We start from the raw sequence: 17,358 nt of genomic DNA, 5'->3' as shown, positions 1-17,358 counted from the left end.
AACAAATGGGAAAGTCAACGCATAGAATAATGACAAATGAAATTTCGCTTTTGGATTAAATTACTCTTTATTCACTCATGTTTTGTCTAAACCACATCATTAGACCCATATGCCTCCTGCTTTATGTCCACCCCGTCATCACCATTATCGGAAACTGTTTCTTCGTCGTAGCTGAAGTCACCATCGGTAGTGTCGTTTACGCCGTAAATTTCCTGATCCTGGCCCTGATCTTGTCCGGCACTGCTGCCACCATCGTCAGCTGCTGCCGGTGGCTGCATTTTCCTTCTTCGTTTCCGGGTACAAGCCTCTCGTTGAACGCCGTTCGAATGTAGAAACCGTTTTATTTCCGTCGTCTTCTGTCGCAGATAATCGCTGAAGGCTTTCTCGTTATCCTCGCTGGTGTACTCGAAATCTGCTGCACTCACAACGCGGTAGATGAATCTAACGATATTCGGGAACATATTCTTGAAGCTATAATTTTGATCATTCACAACGGCTGTTTGATCGCCTTTCTTCGTACGACTGTTCCCCTTCCAGGAATAGCAGACCAGCACGGTTGGGGCCATCAATCTTCTGATGACGGTCTTGAAGAACGGAAAGCCCTCACGTTTTCCAGTGAGCTTATAAACTGATTGAATATATCGGAAGAATTTAGCCTCATATTCAGGGTTTGATAGCTTCGCATCCAGCTCAGTAAGCTGTTCTTTAGTTACAATTTTAGGCATTCGCTCGAATTCATCGAAATTCTCGCCACTGCGCAGTCGAAAATCATCCCGATTATGAGGCTGCTGCTGTTCTGCTGGTTTGGAATAAGAGGAATTCAGCATAAACATCTCAATCCGATGCAGTATTGCACTGTGGCCATCCAACTTAGCTCCTAGCTGATCCAACCGATTATGTATGGCAGTCAAATCGGAACTATGAGTAGATCGAGACTTTTCCAGATGACTTTTAGAATGTGATGCACCACTGGGTTTTGGTGGAGACTAGAAAGACGAGATTTCTAACAGAAATAGGCCATCAATCAATTTAACTGGATTTACCTGTGAAAATTCTACATTTTCCGTACCCAAAACAGAGTTTGGTGCAACCATTTCAGCATGTGCTTGTGGGTTTGGATAGTTCATAATATGTCCAAGCGGCTCCAGTTGTTGGATGGTATTTGTTGAATAACTGTTTCTGTAATAGCACATTTATGTCAAGACTTGCTTCCATATTCTTTTTTTCGTCAATAGACAATCATACTAACGATCGTGATTTTATTTATTTATATGTGCACTTCTTATTCAATTTTGCTTGAAATTTTATGAAAATTTGGCATGTTTTCAATTCGCTTGAATAGAAAACTGTATATTGTTTAAAATGTGTACCGTGAGGGCCCCTAACTCTGCGCAGCTCCTAACTCTGCGCACTTTAACCAAAATCCACCAAAATCTGCTAAAATACTTAAATTTTTGTTTACATTTTTTTTTCATATATTGCTACAATAGTAATAAAAAAGTACGCAAAGAACTTTCATGACAAATTTACGTTTATTACTTTAATAAAAAATAAAATAGCTTTAAAAATATTGAAAAACGTCCAAATTGACTGGCCGTTAGCAAAAATGCTAAGGGAGAACCTCATCACTTAAGTCATTTGAAGCAAATTAAAGATAATATATTTTAGATTTTTAGTACGTAGGTACTAGTTTATTTATCGAGTAATCATCACTGGTAAAGTGCAACTTTTTATTTTATTCATTTTCTTATTCTTCTTAAGTGCGCATAGTAAGGAACCATTTTTCAACTATGTTCCTTACTATGCGCAGCAGTTATAAAACGTTATTTTCAACAAACAATCGACCCTCCAGTGGTCGATATTGAAGGGAACCATCGACTTGTCGACACCATCGTGATATGGAATAGGAGTGCTTCGGAAAATGGTTTGAGAGGACCATCATAGTAAGGGAAAATTAAAAAATGACGTCCATCATATTTTAAGGATTTCTACACTTCGTCCCCTCAATCCTTGTCGCGATTTTTTTTTACAGTACCTAATGCATGCATTGTGACATTTTTATAGACTCTTCCTTCCCTCAATGATGGACGTAATTTTTGAATGCTCCCTAACCATGCAATACAAATTTTAATATTTAATAATTTAGATTTTTTGTATAGCTCCATGAATCAATATCGAGGTTTAATCGTATTTGCTATATAGAAACGCCCATAAAGTATTGATCTGCAATAGGAATCGTTCATTAATCGGACCCGAACCAAACCAAAGAAAATTTGGTTTTTATATTTTTTAGTGAAAATACATAAACAGTCCAAGTTAATTTTCCTTTACACGCCAAGGGTGAACAGAAAAAGACGTAGTTTGTGCGCTTTTTGTATGTTGGTTTAGATTTTAGAAAACTAAGTTAATTACATGTTTTGGAAATCATATACACCCCCATTCTTGTTTATGTTCGAATGCGCTTTTGATCGAAAATTTCGCATTCTCGTTTACGCTAGCAAAACCAAATGGGCCATGGATTCGATCGAAAGTTGAATCCGCCGTAAACAAGAATAAGGGTGAAAATTATTAAGATTATTTTGAGAGTTGCCCTTGATGGCATTCATTTACAGTAATTATCATGGATTGAATTATAGATAAAATTCACTTCATTTAGTATGTTAGAGACATTCCACGCTTCACTAGGGACGTAATGCCGGATAAAGTATGAAAATGAAGATTAATTCAGAGTTCAACTGCTAGTAATGCTTTTAGTAAAATACTTCAACTGTTATAAAGAATTTATCGAGTGCGCAGAGTTAGGAACCTAAATGCGCAGAATAAGGAGCATTGCTAAAATGAGTGCGCAGAGTTAGGAACACGGACACCCTTAAGAAAAAATAAAAATTTGCAATAAAAATCATTACTTAGTGAAGCTTTTATATTTTTTCCTTATACATGAGATCAATAAGTATTTGCTCCCAAAATTTCAGACTATTGTGTTTTGTTTTCAATTAATTACAGCTGTTTGAAATTTGAAAAGCCTTAACTGCGCAGAGTATGGCGCCTTCACGGTATCAGCACGAATGTTGGAAAGATAAAGCCTGTTTTATCAGAAGTACAATCGTTAATTTTTGTCTACCTCAGAAAAAAAATACGGGATGTTATAATGACTGAAACATGAATAATTTCTACAGCCCCTATTTGCATAATAGTCCCATCACATGTTCCACGTTATATACACGGGAAAAAATTCTGTGGTAAAAATAACTATTATAGCAGACTACGCCCATTCTTGAAACTACCATGGAAATTCAGACGAATTTACTATGTTTGTGGTACACCCCACCACATTACTGGTACATTTGACAGAAATAATTTACAACAATCTGATTCCGACTACAGACATGGTAAAATCAAGCGCATTTCTGGTCTGCTGAAAATTGCCGATGCGAGCGCTTAAGTTAACCCCCTAAAATGGTAGTTTTTACCGCACAATTTTTTTGCGTGTAGGATTTTCAATATACATGGGACAGTTATGCGAATATGGACAGTATTGGCGCACATCAATTACCTTTGTTCATCCGGATACATATTAAATGCTGTTCTGTTGTGCTGTTCATGATCTGATCCGTACGGATACGTTGTTGTCTGCGAGTAAACGAAATTAAATAAGTCTGATTCAATCATTTATAATTTGAAGGGTTTTACCATTCGACCATACGACGCAATGCAATTCTTTCCAAACCAGTCTATTTCTACCAATTTGCCATAGCAAAATTGACAGACATTCTTGGGCAGCGATGATTCGTCAACGTTCTGAAATAAATATGATGCAAATTTTAGATTAAATAACCTGTGAGCTGAAAACTGCTAAACTACCAGGAAGGACATAGCCCGATGAACCAGTGTAACAATTTCTTTATAGACCTTTGTCCAGCGATGGCGATCGCCAACGATTCCAAACGAATCGATATCGATGGCTATCGACAATCACTGACTGGCTGATCGAGAGACTACGGATGCACCAGTTACTGAAAAATAATGTCCACTCTGACGGAACTCATATTTGAATATTTCTGGTCATCAATGCGCTGACCCTGTAAAACTTTAATTTCCAAGCTATCGTAATGCCACTGATTTTGGGATTGAAGATTTGGATTATTGAAAAATTCACAATGCTGATGTCGAAATATTGATAATCTATTTATCTTAGAGATAAGCACCCAGTTCGATTATGCAAGCATTAAACGATTGTTATTTTCCTAGAAATTGTTCAACCAGAGTGAACCAAATCACTGAACGGTTGTCTTTAATTCAGTCAGAGTGGACCAAGTGCAAATAGTCCATCAAAAAATCGTTCTATTAGAGGTTTGGGTTATGTTTTTTATGAGTATCATTTCATAATATATTGTTTGAAATAACACAAAGATGTGTAGAAATAATGAACCAAAATTTTACCGAGTTAAAAAATTACAAAGTGTTAGACTTTAATCCCATTTGTCTCAAAATATTCCAAATGTCACTTGGTCCACTCTGACTTAACGCCGACCAGTTCACCTTGAAATTTCTTACGCGTCATACTAATTATCTGAAATGAGGAGGTTGAAATCTTCAAAAATTGTTTTAGACGCCGTCCACAAATTACGTAACGCTCTAGGGGGAGAGGAAAGTAGGCTGAAGCGATAAGACTCACATTTTTGTTCATACAAGAAGCGATACGGATGCAGAGGAAGGGAGCAAAACTTGGCAATTCTAACTTTACGTAATACATTGAAGCTGCCTTACATATGGACAGCTTAGCATGAAGCATCAAGATTCTTGGTTTTGTTGAAAGGATCCATTTTTTTATATATATATTTTTTTTTATTAAACCGACAGACTCTGTTCATGTTTTTTGGTAAATATTCTCACTAGAAAACGGCTTATTCTTGACAAACCTTCGATTGACAAAATACGTCAAAATTGAAACTACAGAAAATAGACATAACACTAAGAGCGATTTCCTTCAAAATACATCGCCTATTGGTGTTGATATGTATATATCGCGTCTCCAGTTGAAAGCCGGAATCATCGACACGCGAAAATCCACCTACGATTGACTTGGTCTTTACCGACTCTAGTCATCTTTGTAGCAAATTAGTTACTCATGCTTATTTCGATTCTGATCATGTCTCTGTTACATTTCAAATATCCCATGAAGCGATTCTCAATCCTATCAGCTCCACTTTCAATTATTTTCGAGTCGACTGGAATATATATGAAACATATATGGACTCTAATCTTGGTGTTAACATTTCTTTACAAACAAAACTTGATATTGACAATGCTTTTGAAACTTTAACGAATTCCATTGTTGAAGCCAGGAGCATTGCAATTCTAAAATGTGAAGTAAAATTTGAATCCGTGATTATAGACGATGATCTTAAACTCTTGATCCGCCTTAAAAACGTGAGACTACTATGAAAATTATATGGCAGGATTTGCAGAAAGAAATCAAGAAACGTTTTGCACAATTAAGGAACAAAAATTGAAAATGAGATTTCTGAATTGGCTCTAAGCCCTTTTGGAAATCATCTAAAATTTTGAAAAAACCTCAGAAGCCAATACCGGCATTGAAAAAGGAAAACAAATTACTACCAATTGCGAAAAAGCACAAAAATTTGCTATACAGTTTGAAAGCGCGCACAATTTTAATTTAGGACTTACTAGTTCAATTTAAAATCAAGTTACTCAGGACTTCGAAAGCATTCTCAATCAAGAGAACGTTTTCGAAAATGCCTGGGAGACTGATTTGGAAGAAGTGAGAACTATTATTAAAAAAAAATCAAAAATATGAAAGCTCCTGGCGATGATGGAATTTTTTACATCCTAATCAACAAACTTCCAGAAAGTAGCTTATCATTCTTAGTTGATGTATTAAACAAATGTTTTCAATTAGCATATTTTCCTGACAAATGGAAAAATGCTAAGGTTGTTCCAATTTTGGAACCAGACAAATATCCTGCAGAAGCTTCTAGCTATCGTCCAATCAGTTTGCTTTCCTCCATCCGTAAAGTTTTTGAAAAGGTTATTTTGAACATTTTTGGACCATCATCAACGAAAATTCAATTTTTGCCAATGAACAGTTCGGATTCCGCCATGGACATTCGACCACTCATCAACTTTTACGTGTAACGAATTTGATCCGTTCCAACAAATCTGAAGGCTATTCTACTGGTCTTGCTCTTCTAGACATAGAAAAAGCATTCCACAGTGTTTGGCATGAAAGTTTGATTGTAAAATTAAAAAACTTTAATTTTCCAACATACATTGTTAGAATAATTCAAAGTTATCTGTCAAATCGTACACTTTAGGTTAATTATCAGAACTCCAGATCTGAAAGACTTCCTGTAAGAGCTGGTATTCCCCAAGGCAGCGTTTTGGGACCAATATTATACAACATTTTCACATCTGACTTACCTGAGTTACCTCAGGGATGTCAAAAAATCATGTTTGCGGATGATACAGGCCTAACCGCCAAAGGACGAAGTCTGCGTGTCATCTGTAGTCGATTGCAAAAAAGTTTGGTTATTTTTTCTTCATACTTGCAAAAATGGAAGATTTCTCCTAATGCTCCCAAAACTCAACTAATAATATTCCCAGATAAACCAAAAGCTCTTTATTTGAAACCTTCAAGTAGACATCTTGTCACGATGAGAAGTGTTCCAATAAATTGGTCAGATGAAGTTAAGTATCAAGGGCTCATGCTAGATAAGAATTTAACTTTCAAAAATCACATTGAGGGCATTCAAGCCAAATGTAATAAATATGTAAAATATATCTTCTTCTTCTTCTTGGCATTAACGTCCCCACAGGGACAGAGCCTGCGTCTCAGGTTAGTGTTCTTATGAGCACTTCCACAGTTATTAACTGAGAGCTTTCTATGCCAAAGTTGCCATTTTCGCATTCGTATATCGTGTGGCAGGTACGATGATACTATATGCCCAGGGAAGTCAAGGAAATTTCCATTACGAAAAGATCCTGGACCGACCGGGAATTGAACCCAGACACCTTCAGCATGGCTTTGCTTTGTAGCCGCGGACTCTAACCACTCGGCTAAGGAAGGCCCCCTTATCCCCTTATTAATAGAAAATCAAAACTTTGTCTTAAGAACAAGCTTTTGATATTCAAACAAATTTTCAGGTTAGCCATGTTGTATGCTGTACCAATATGGACTAGCTGTTGTAATACCAGGAAGAAAGCTCTGCAGAGAATTCAAAATAAAATTTTGAAAATGATTCTGAGGCTTCCTTCCTGGTATAGTACCAATGAGTTACATAGAATATCCAATGTTGAAATATTGGAACAAATGTCAAATAAAATAATTTCTTTTTTTTCTATCTTTATTAACGAGATTTTTAGCCCTGGGCTAGTTCATCTCGGGACCAACGGCTTTACTTCCCTTCCGAAGGAAGTCGTCACTGAATTTTTTTGTGACTATTTCGGGGATGGGATTCGATTCCAGGTCCTCGGCGTGAGAGGCGTGTGTTCTAACCACTACACCAGGTCCGTCCCCAAATAAAATAATTAATAATTGCAGGCAAATATCGTTACAATCTTCTATTGCCACGATCAATGCGTTATATGTTTATGTTAAGTTAGGTTAAGTAAATTCAAAGCGTTTTTTTCTCTTATAGGCAGGTGAAATCAACTCACCTGTAAAAAAAAAGTCTGAACTGCTACGGCAAATGAAATGTAATATGTTGTTAACAAAATGTTAATAAAATTTTAAATTTGTTTTACCAAATTAGGATGATAGTGTTGTCTAATAACACAGAATACCTAGATATAAAACATGAATGTAATGTTTGGAATGATACTATTAAAAAGTCCAAAAATAAGGATGGGGTTGGGTGTTGGGTAAATGGAATCGACTTGACATAATAATTGCTGCAAAATGTAATTAATCCGTAGGTCAAACAATTCTATTGATTATTTTAGAGCCTACAAGCAAAGTAATTTAAAATTGAAATAGTATTTTGAACACATAAAACTCGATATGTAAAAAAATTGAAAAAATAGATGAAAACTACTGATGAGTAGATGAATTCCGGAGAACAATTTCTTCGAAGAGAAAAAAAATTCTTCCATTACTTACCAGCCAGAAAATTTTCTTCTCCTCGAAGAAAATACGCGCTGGAATTCACCTACAGATCTAATAAATTTAAAAAATAAACTTAGAATAGCAACATGAGAGATGTGAGATTAAAATTATCTAATTGTGTGGCGAAACAAGTAGTAAAGCAATTAATCAGTCATTGCGTAACTATTTTTCGAAACTTAGTGTTGTTTTATTTGATATTATATATTGGCTTTTCTCGGTGACAACAGACAAAAACAGCATATTTTGCGTTACGCGTTTCGGCTTACTTCACTTCGGCCCTCATCAGACGCAACATGCTGAAAGGAACCTTACAGCTTGGTCTGTCACATAGTTGTGACAGACCAAGCTGTAAGGTTGCGTTCAGCATGTTGCGTCTGATGAGGGCTGAAGTGAAGTAAGCCGAAACGCGTAACGCAAAATATGCTGTTTTTGTCTGTTGTCTCCGAGAAAAGCCAATATATAATATCAAATAGAAGTTCACGGTGATCAATTCAACCAATATTAGTGTTGTTTTGTTGAATGTCGTTGTTGTACTCTGGCAAGTCTTTCAGATGAAATTAACAAATTAAAAACTTATTGGTCAGGATATATCTTAATTGTTATTTGTCGTTAGCGAAATTATAATTCCTTGTCGTCCAAATGCCTACACAAAAAACAAGTGAACTACCTGTGTAACTAACTGTTGAACCCCAGAAATGATTTTTCGTCTCCCAAAGTTTTTGAAGTCAATTTGAGGCGAATATGAACCGAAGCCAAATCTCAACCCTGTAGCTGTCCGGCTCTACAGATCTGTGCTCCCGGTTCATTCTCACCTTAATGTCCCCACTGTAATAACCTCAAAAGCTAACAATGAATGTAACGCAGAGCCCAACCACACCCACTCTTGCGTTACGCTTGTCACATGACAGTACTTATGAATACTTTACTTTCTACGGAATAGCATAGCTGAGCCTTTCGGTTCATAAGACCGATGTATAGAAATAATTTGTTTCGAAATTGATCCTATGACAAATATTTGTGTATGTATGGACCTGAGACGAGACTCGCGAAGAAGGTCTTCTTTTTCTGTGATTGCTGAGTTTTTTTCTTATTCCACTTCGTGTTTATATCAATTATGCGCATGCTGTTCAAATCCTCACATGAACCTCTCAGCAAAAAATAATTGAGTTTGCATCACATCGAATCGTAAATAGCAGTTTGAGTGAAATTTCATGCCAGCAAACGTAGCAGACATTAGAAATAATTGATCTTCTGCTTAGATTTATCAGCAACTTTGGAAAAAACTGCTCCGCTGATCGAGGCTTTTAATAACAGTTTACTTTGAACACAATATTTTTCACTTCTTCAGCCATAAAAACGGTGGGCTGCATTTGACGTTTCGTGAGAGGGGAATCTGGGCTGCATATGACGTTGATATTTTCAGTGTTGTAAGCAATCACGGTAGTCGACACGTTTTCGCTGATATTCGGCAGCGCTTCGCTTAAACATTCACAACACGAGCGATCAAACGAATGTCGAAAAGAAAAAAGTCAATTGAATGCCACTGACCACGATAGCAATGTTAGGAAGCGTTATGGTGTTACCAGACTAACAAGAAATTATTGCCGTGTGTGAGTAAACTGTGGAAATACGAGGCAATGATTCAAAAAGGTGAGCCAACTCACCCATGATTTTTTGACTGCTGAGTTGCGTGATTGACAACTCACGCATAAAAATCTCAAGCGTGAGTTATGAGAAATTGAGTTTTTCATAATACTGCTTAGCTGATGTGGCTAATTTAATAAGGCTGATACAAATATTAAATTTCTTTTATGTCCGAGACCACTTGGAAGGCATGAGGGGGGATAAAAATAAATAAGGAACAAAAAAATAAAAATGAAAAAAAAGTTATTTTTTCGAATTTTTATTTTTGACGATAATTGTTAAACCATTTTCAAACGTCTTCTAGATTATTATTTTACTTGTTTTTTACTTAAAAAATTGAAAAAACCTAACTGATGTAAAAAAAATGATGAATCTTTTTTTTTCTCCCCTTCAAAATTTTAGGATTTTTGCAGGGGGGGGGGGTGACATAAAAGAAAATCAATATTTGTATCAGCCTAAGTATTTCGTTCACACATTGATTTTCTTCAAAACCTTGTCAAATATAAAAAAATTATGGTATCAGATTTATTACTGCAGTGAAGCTGTTCTGTGTTTATTAAGCATCATCATTTCATTCTTTTTATTAAGTGAAAAATTAATATCAAGGTCAGAATTCCCAGAGAGTGAAATACTTTATACTACTACAATACCGATCACATAACATCACCTAATCATGGAACGGCATTTTGTTTTATTTTTAAGTGAATGCTATTGATCGCCTTTTGCTCCTATCCGCAACTCGGTGCACGCGCCCTGTTGGGTCTCGAAAAACCTCGTAGAAGATTACAAACCGTCAATGGCATTCGCATTAACCCACGTTGCACATTCAAGGGTCTGATTGTACTCATAACCCACCCTTAGTTTGTAATCTTCTCACCAGCTTGAAATTATACTTTCCTGGAGTATAAATGATTTCAATGAATGGTAACCATATTATGTAGTAGTTTGAATAGAATTACTAAATCAGAATACCCAAAAAAATCTGATTGTAATAAAAACTATGCCATTGTTTTGAAGTTCATGCAACCTCCAAGCAATACTACAAAATACAGCGATCAAATATTTAAAATCATCGCTCCCTGGAAAATATATTTTCAAGCCCAGGGATTTGCTCGGTCTTTAATTGAGCAAATCTCGCATAACTTCTGATCTCGCCCTAAAGCCATTGGTTAAGCCATACACACTAGGCCGTCCCTTATTTTTCAAAAATGCGAAATGTTATAAGTTCGTCATTGTAAAGTGCTCGCTTCAGTAAGAAAAAAAACAGGTAAAAATTTGAAGTCCATACGTGGACGCTAAGTGGTCCCCCAACGACCCTAAAGGTATTTGGTGTAGATGACCTCCGTGCGCCAAATCGTGCTCGCTGCTCTAGTGTACGCAACATGAGTGCGAAGAGCCACTAGTAACAAATTGATAATCAGCATATAATTTTGAGTAAAATAATATTTTATACTGTGGATATCTTCATAACACTGCATCCTGACATAAAATTCATAACTACAAAGGGATCGTTCAAATATTACGTAACGTATCAGGGGGAGGGAGAGAGTCTTCCGTAGTGTTACGGTCCATACAAAAAAAAATCATACAAAAGCTGTTATGTGGGGGAGGGAGGGGATCTTAATTTTTTTTTTTTTTTAATTGGTTTTATTGTGGTCAATTCATTGGGAATACAGTTTTAAAATTCTAAATCTAGGTGAAAATTCAAAGCGTTTACATCAATTCTATCGTTACATGAATTAACAAAGCAGATGTAATTAATAAATGAGCGCAATATTTTCACTCTCGTTGGACGTCCTAATCCTGCCAGAGCAGGTCTCGCCAGGTCTTCAAAAGTGAGTCGTCTCCATCCATTTATCAGTCCCGCAAGCCTCTGCTGCAGACTCGTCCATGCCGGGCCGACACGAGCACAGGTACTGAATTTGTGTTGGAGAGTTTCAGTCGTCTGGTTCCCACAATGCGTGCAATTTTCGTCTGCCACTCGCTGCATCGCGAATAACAGTTTGCGATGTTCAGTTTTGCCATTTACTAGCAGATAGAGATGAGTGCGCTGCGTTGATGTTAGCTTCTTGTCTGCTATATTTCGCCACACGCGTGGCCAGTTGCATGCTGGATTGTTGCGTTCCACCTTGGGCAATTCTGTTTGCTGAATGAAATGCCGATGGATGAGATCGGCGGAAGGGTTTTGTTGAATGAGGTGTGGAATTTGGGAATAATTTGAAAGGATTATTTTAATGTCGGGATGGTCTATGGGAATTGCTGGGCGGGGATGAGCGTGGAGAAGAAAGGATCTGTAGTAAGGAAGGGAATCGATCTCTTGATGGTGTCTGTTGATGGCGAGAGATTTCGCCTTCAAGGCTGGCAAATGCAGATTCAGTCCACCGTGCTCTTTGCTGCGAGCTAGCTGCATGATCGGGACGCGGGCGACTATCCCTCTCCACAGGAACGCACCCATCGTGGAGGTAATTTTCGCCGTGTGCACTCCTAATGGTGGTAGCACCGACGAAAGGTACCACAGCTTTGAGGTACCAAAGGTGTTCAGCATGATGACCTTCTGCTGTAACGTAAGCGGGCGCAAGGATTGCAGCCACATTTGCTGCGAAAATTTCCCCATCATCGCGGTCCAGTTGACCTGAAACGGATACAAATTCCAATGAGGTACCTTTAATCTTACGGTTTGGGAAGAATTTGCGATACGTATCTGCGGAAATTAAGCTGCGGCACGCGCCACAGTCCGCTTCGAATTCAATTCGACGACCATCGCATTCCAGCGACACGAATTCCGGCGAATCCAACTTGTTTAGCGATCCGAGAGTTGGACCACTGCTTGCCTGCTCCAGGATTGCCAGACTGACGCTAGACTGACATTTTTCCTCTGCTGATTTGGCTTCGAACGACGACGACAACGTGGACGCTGCTGCTTCCACTGGACCACCGAGCATGTTCAGGCGTAGAACCTCGACGGCCTCGGACATCTCAGCGACTCGATTACTTCCTCCGGGCTTCTTGGTTTGCTTATTCTTCGATCGACAGCATGTTGACACGTGACCTTCCTTTCCACACGAATAGCACGTCCAGCTCCGCGCTGGGCACGTGTTTGGATCATGGAGACGATTGCACCGAAAGCATGGTTTCGATGGTTGCTGACACGGACGACTTGTTTTGCTCTCCTCCTTCCCTGGGTTGCTTCGCTTGACTTTAAGCTTCTGGTGGACTTCTTTCCGAAACGTTCCAATTTTCTGCGGTGATTGGGTTGACATCTCTTTGTTTTGACTCAGAGCCGCTTCCCAACTTCGAGCTAGCGAACATGCTTTGTCGAAGGTTAGGCCCGGTTCAGTAAGTAACTTTTTCCAGAGACTCTGGTCACGAATACCAGCGACAAACTGGTCTCGCAGTGCATCCGACAGGAATGCAGCAAACTCACATGTTTGCGCGGTCGCTTTCAAGCTTATGATGAAATCGGTGATGCTTTGGGACGAAAGCTGCTGACACTTCCTAAACTTGTACCGCTCTGCGACGACGTTAGTGGTGGGGCCAAGGTGTTCCTTTAGGAGCTTGACTAGATCGGCGTACGACTTTGTACGAGGATCTTCCGGAGCACACAATCGGGTTGCGATCGTGTACAGACTGGGACCAGCGACTGTGACTAACACGGGGACTTTTCGATTGTCCTGCGTGTCGTTCACCAAGAAGAACATCTCCAGCCGGTTGATGTACTCCTCGAAATTTTCACCCACGACATATTGCTCGATTTGGCCAAACATGCCAGCACGAACGACAGGAACTACGCCGCCAGCTTCGAATTTCACTGCACCACTTGATTCACCTGCCTCATTCGCCATGACGACTAATCGAATGTGAGGTTATGTTCACGAACACGTGTTACCGACCGGTTCTTCACTTCGATTTTTTTTTCACTACCTACACACAACGCACAACTAATCACGTTTTAATCCTCGTCGCCAACTTGAAATGTTGGGAGGAAGTAATAAAAACACACGCGAGACTATAATTCGGTTACTACTAATTGATTAATTTATTATTCTAATAGTTTCTTCTTGTGCGTCTGCACTGGTCGACGGTCGGTCAGGAAAGGGACCGAACGGAAGTCAGCATGTGCTGAGCAACCTAACTGCTATAATTAATTCTATAGCAACTCACAGTACAATTAACTATTGCTTAAGGCAACACTATTTGCCATAACTCATCTAGATATACTACAATACGGTTTTGAGAAAATTAATTTAGAAGAATCACAGCCTGTCTTCTAAATCTGTATTAAAATAAATCCCCTTTTTAACATTTTTATACCGTGTCCATCGCTTAAATTTTGCATGCATTCAGCTCGCGTTGAAATACTAGATAGTTCCTATTGTTTCCCACAAAAATTGTATGACAAAATGATAAGTCGTTTCATTCAGTTACTTACGACGTTTTTGTACCAGTGTAAAATCGACTCAAGTAGTGTTTGGTTTTGATTCGTGGTTAAGTCATTTTGTCTCCCATACAACGGAGCGGCGAAATTAGCGGTTAGGTTGCGAAAGTTGAAAATCTTACTTTCGTCGTTTTGTAAATCCGGAAATTAAACGTTCTAAAACTGAAAAATAAAGTTGATTTAGAGCGGAACGTGTAGAATTTCGTCTGCGGCACACGTAGGATTGATAAAGTAAGTTTGTTAACGTTTCTGACTTGAGTCTGTTTGAATAAGTCTTCGAGAGTTGTTAAGAAACTATTAACAAAATTATATTGCTTTCTTACAGAAGTGATCATATATGTAACGGAAATACAAAAATTTGTTCCTTAGATTTTCGGATTTTTTGCGTCGATATATTCTATAACTTGATAATTCTATAAGTCGATGATCCCTTGAATATCGAGTTATGGAGAGTCGACTGTATATACCATGATTTGCTCTCAAACCGCTCTACCTTAATTAATACGATAAGATATCAGTCTGGTCAACATCTGTGACATTATTTACAAAACATGTCAACTTCAGAACAAAATTTGTTCAGCAATGATTGAAAATGCCCATAAATTACATCTAGTGATCCTATATATAAAGGATCCTATATTATAAAGGATTTCTAATTACATCGAAGATATTTCGATCTTTTCGTTAAATACCCAAACCTGGAACTGCTCAAATCTCCCCGTAGAACCATACCTGAAGATCCGTGATCTTGTAGTACACAGCGGCCACCTCGGCAAACGGTTTCGGGTCGTTCGGCACCACCAGCGGAACGTTCCCACAAACTCGACAGGTGAAGCTGGTCATACTGTTAAATTAGTTGTCCTCATCATTTAATCACACTGAATAAAACTGTTTCCGAGTGCTTCGCACATTCCGGAAACGGATGAGCACTATAAGACTGGATTTTTGCTGGTACTAACTCCGGAAAATCGATTTCTTCAAACGGCTTTTGATTTGGTGGCTTTTCTTCTTTTGCTGACGCTGTTTATTTACATTTTACGACCCGACGAGATGCGACATGCGAACGACGACCGCGATATTTCTTGCGACAGTGCGACAATACACAGTGGCCGTACTTCAAAGAAATGTTGACCAAAAGTGCAAACCTCGCTTAAATCGATTGACATTTCTAAAAGCCACAAGCATAATGATAGCGGAGTTGTCAACGAATGAAAGTGAACCAAAACACATATCTCGATTAATTTATGATCTCGCCCTAAAAACCATTAATAACACAGCGTAACAAAAATGACATTTTTGCGTGTCTCAAGAATCAAATTATGTGTCTCTAGCAGATTTGGGGTTGCTGAATCTGATGCCGTTCTCAGAAATTTTCCAGCACATCACAATTTTTAGCTACAGGTCGCCAAATTTGTATAAAACACTGTTTTCATTGATGTTTACATGAAATTTAAACAATGATTAATCAAGAAATATTATGATCTAATCTACCAAGCATGCAAAATAGGGCCTTAACTTTCATTTCAGATATACTTTGATTGAAATTGTACCACTAAATTGAGGTTAAATCGATTTTTTTAACATGCTTGCAGTCTCCATACGAAATTCTTCGTTTTTCTTATATGGCAAAATACAATGCTTTTCTAAACCAACAAAAAATTACTTTTGAGCATCGGAACTATTATGAACTTTGTTGATAAGTATTGTTATACACATGAAGTTTGAGTTCTGAGGCAAATTAAGCAAATAAATTGCCATACAAGCTTGAAAACTTGCATGCAAGTTGGCTGTAATAGTCGAATTTGACATTTTCAACAGCCAATATCTCAAAAACTAGACGTGCTATGATATTTCTGTAAATGGCAAGAGATTCAGCAACTCTTAATTCAGTAAATACCGGTATTTTGGTGCTTGAGACAAAATCGTGTTCCGCAGTGTAACCAAGCTTATTGATATTGATTAAACGAATGAGTTTTCACGTTATTCAACAATGATACGATGAAGAGAAGATACTTATCTGTCTCCCAGTGGTGATAGGTATCCATTCTTTTGCATAAAAACAACGAGCCACACAATCGAATACCAATAGGCGAGATCATAAGCAATGCAATATATGATGTCTATATATTATTACTTAATGACGAATTTAGATTAAATGATTAGAAATACCTAAACAACACATAATTAACAAAAAGTATTCGAGGTTGGCTCGTTTCGCATTTTCAGAATTGCTTTTACTGTTTCAGGCCAAATCCGTACCAATTCAAACTTCCGGATGAATCCTTAACAGACGTGACGATTCGATGTGAATCGAGCACTGGTGGAAAACTGCTGGCGCTTGTCACGTGTCCGATTTGTGGTAAAGGGATAAAGCTAGTGAGAAACCCGCCTAACTCGTGGCCTGTTTCAAATTTTGAGCAGCATGTAAATACACACGGAAAGAATTATCGAAGATCGCAAACAATACATGACAGACAAGCTTCTCTAATTTCTACAGAAATTAAACCAAGTGGTATATTAATGTCATATTATATATGCTGTGTTTTCTATTAATTTTAATTTGCTCAATTTGTATTATAGAACCAGAGATTCCTAATGAAGACAGGTATGATGATACTAATGATAACATTGGCCAGACAAGTTATACAAGTTTCGAGGAACTTAATGAGCTATCAGATCCAATATCAATATCCCCATCTATGCAAGATTCGGAAAACTAAAAAAATGGTACGATACGGGCGATTGTTCCATTTTGTCCAACCAAGCCCACCCTCTCCTTGATCAATATAATGCTATAGAAAATAATAACAAAAATCGTAAAAAATTTGGCGAAAGGTATAGCAATACGCAGAAAGATGTAGCTACTTACGAGTATATTTCGATGGGAAATTCTTGTCATACATTCAAGAAGGCAAACATGACCATTGCAAGCAGAAGCACAATTTTGCGGCATATTACGTCAGACACACAGAACGTTCAAGAAGGTAAATGATGATGATGATGATGATGTAAAATTTATCCTACTTTATGCAAATTGAACTGTTTTTTGATGTTTCTTTAATGAGATTTGTAAATCATTGTTCGTTTTGCTCTTGAAAATACAAGTAAATGTTGACAGTAAACAAAAATATACTGTCCCTCATTCAATAGGCAT

At 37.8% G+C, this 17,358-nt stretch overlaps 1 protein-coding gene across 1 annotated transcript; it reads right to left on the bottom strand.

The window, feature by feature from the left end:
• Positions 1 to 42: 42 nt before the first annotated feature.
• LOC5563994 lies at positions 43 to 15,253 on the bottom strand. Its single transcript, XM_001648264.2, has 5 exons — positions 14,937 to 15,253; positions 3,691 to 3,798; positions 3,554 to 3,630; positions 1,044 to 1,179; positions 43 to 986 (listed from the first exon to the last, which is right to left on the bottom strand). The coding sequence occupies exons 1-5, from the start codon at positions 15,045 to 15,047 to the stop codon at positions 87 to 89; spliced, it is 1,332 nt and encodes a 443-aa protein (XP_001648314.1). The 5' UTR covers positions 15,048 to 15,253; the 3' UTR covers positions 43 to 86.
• Between the last annotated feature and the right edge of the window lie 2,105 nt (positions 15,254 to 17,358).

The sequence above is a fragment of the Aedes aegypti genome, chromosome 3, assembly GCF_002204515.2.
Source record: "Aedes aegypti strain LVP_AGWG chromosome 3, AaegL5.0 Primary Assembly, whole genome shotgun sequence".
Taxonomy (NCBI): Eukaryota; Metazoa; Arthropoda; class Insecta; order Diptera; family Culicidae; genus Aedes; species Aedes aegypti.
This window is presented reverse-complemented; position numbering and strand designations above follow the sequence as displayed.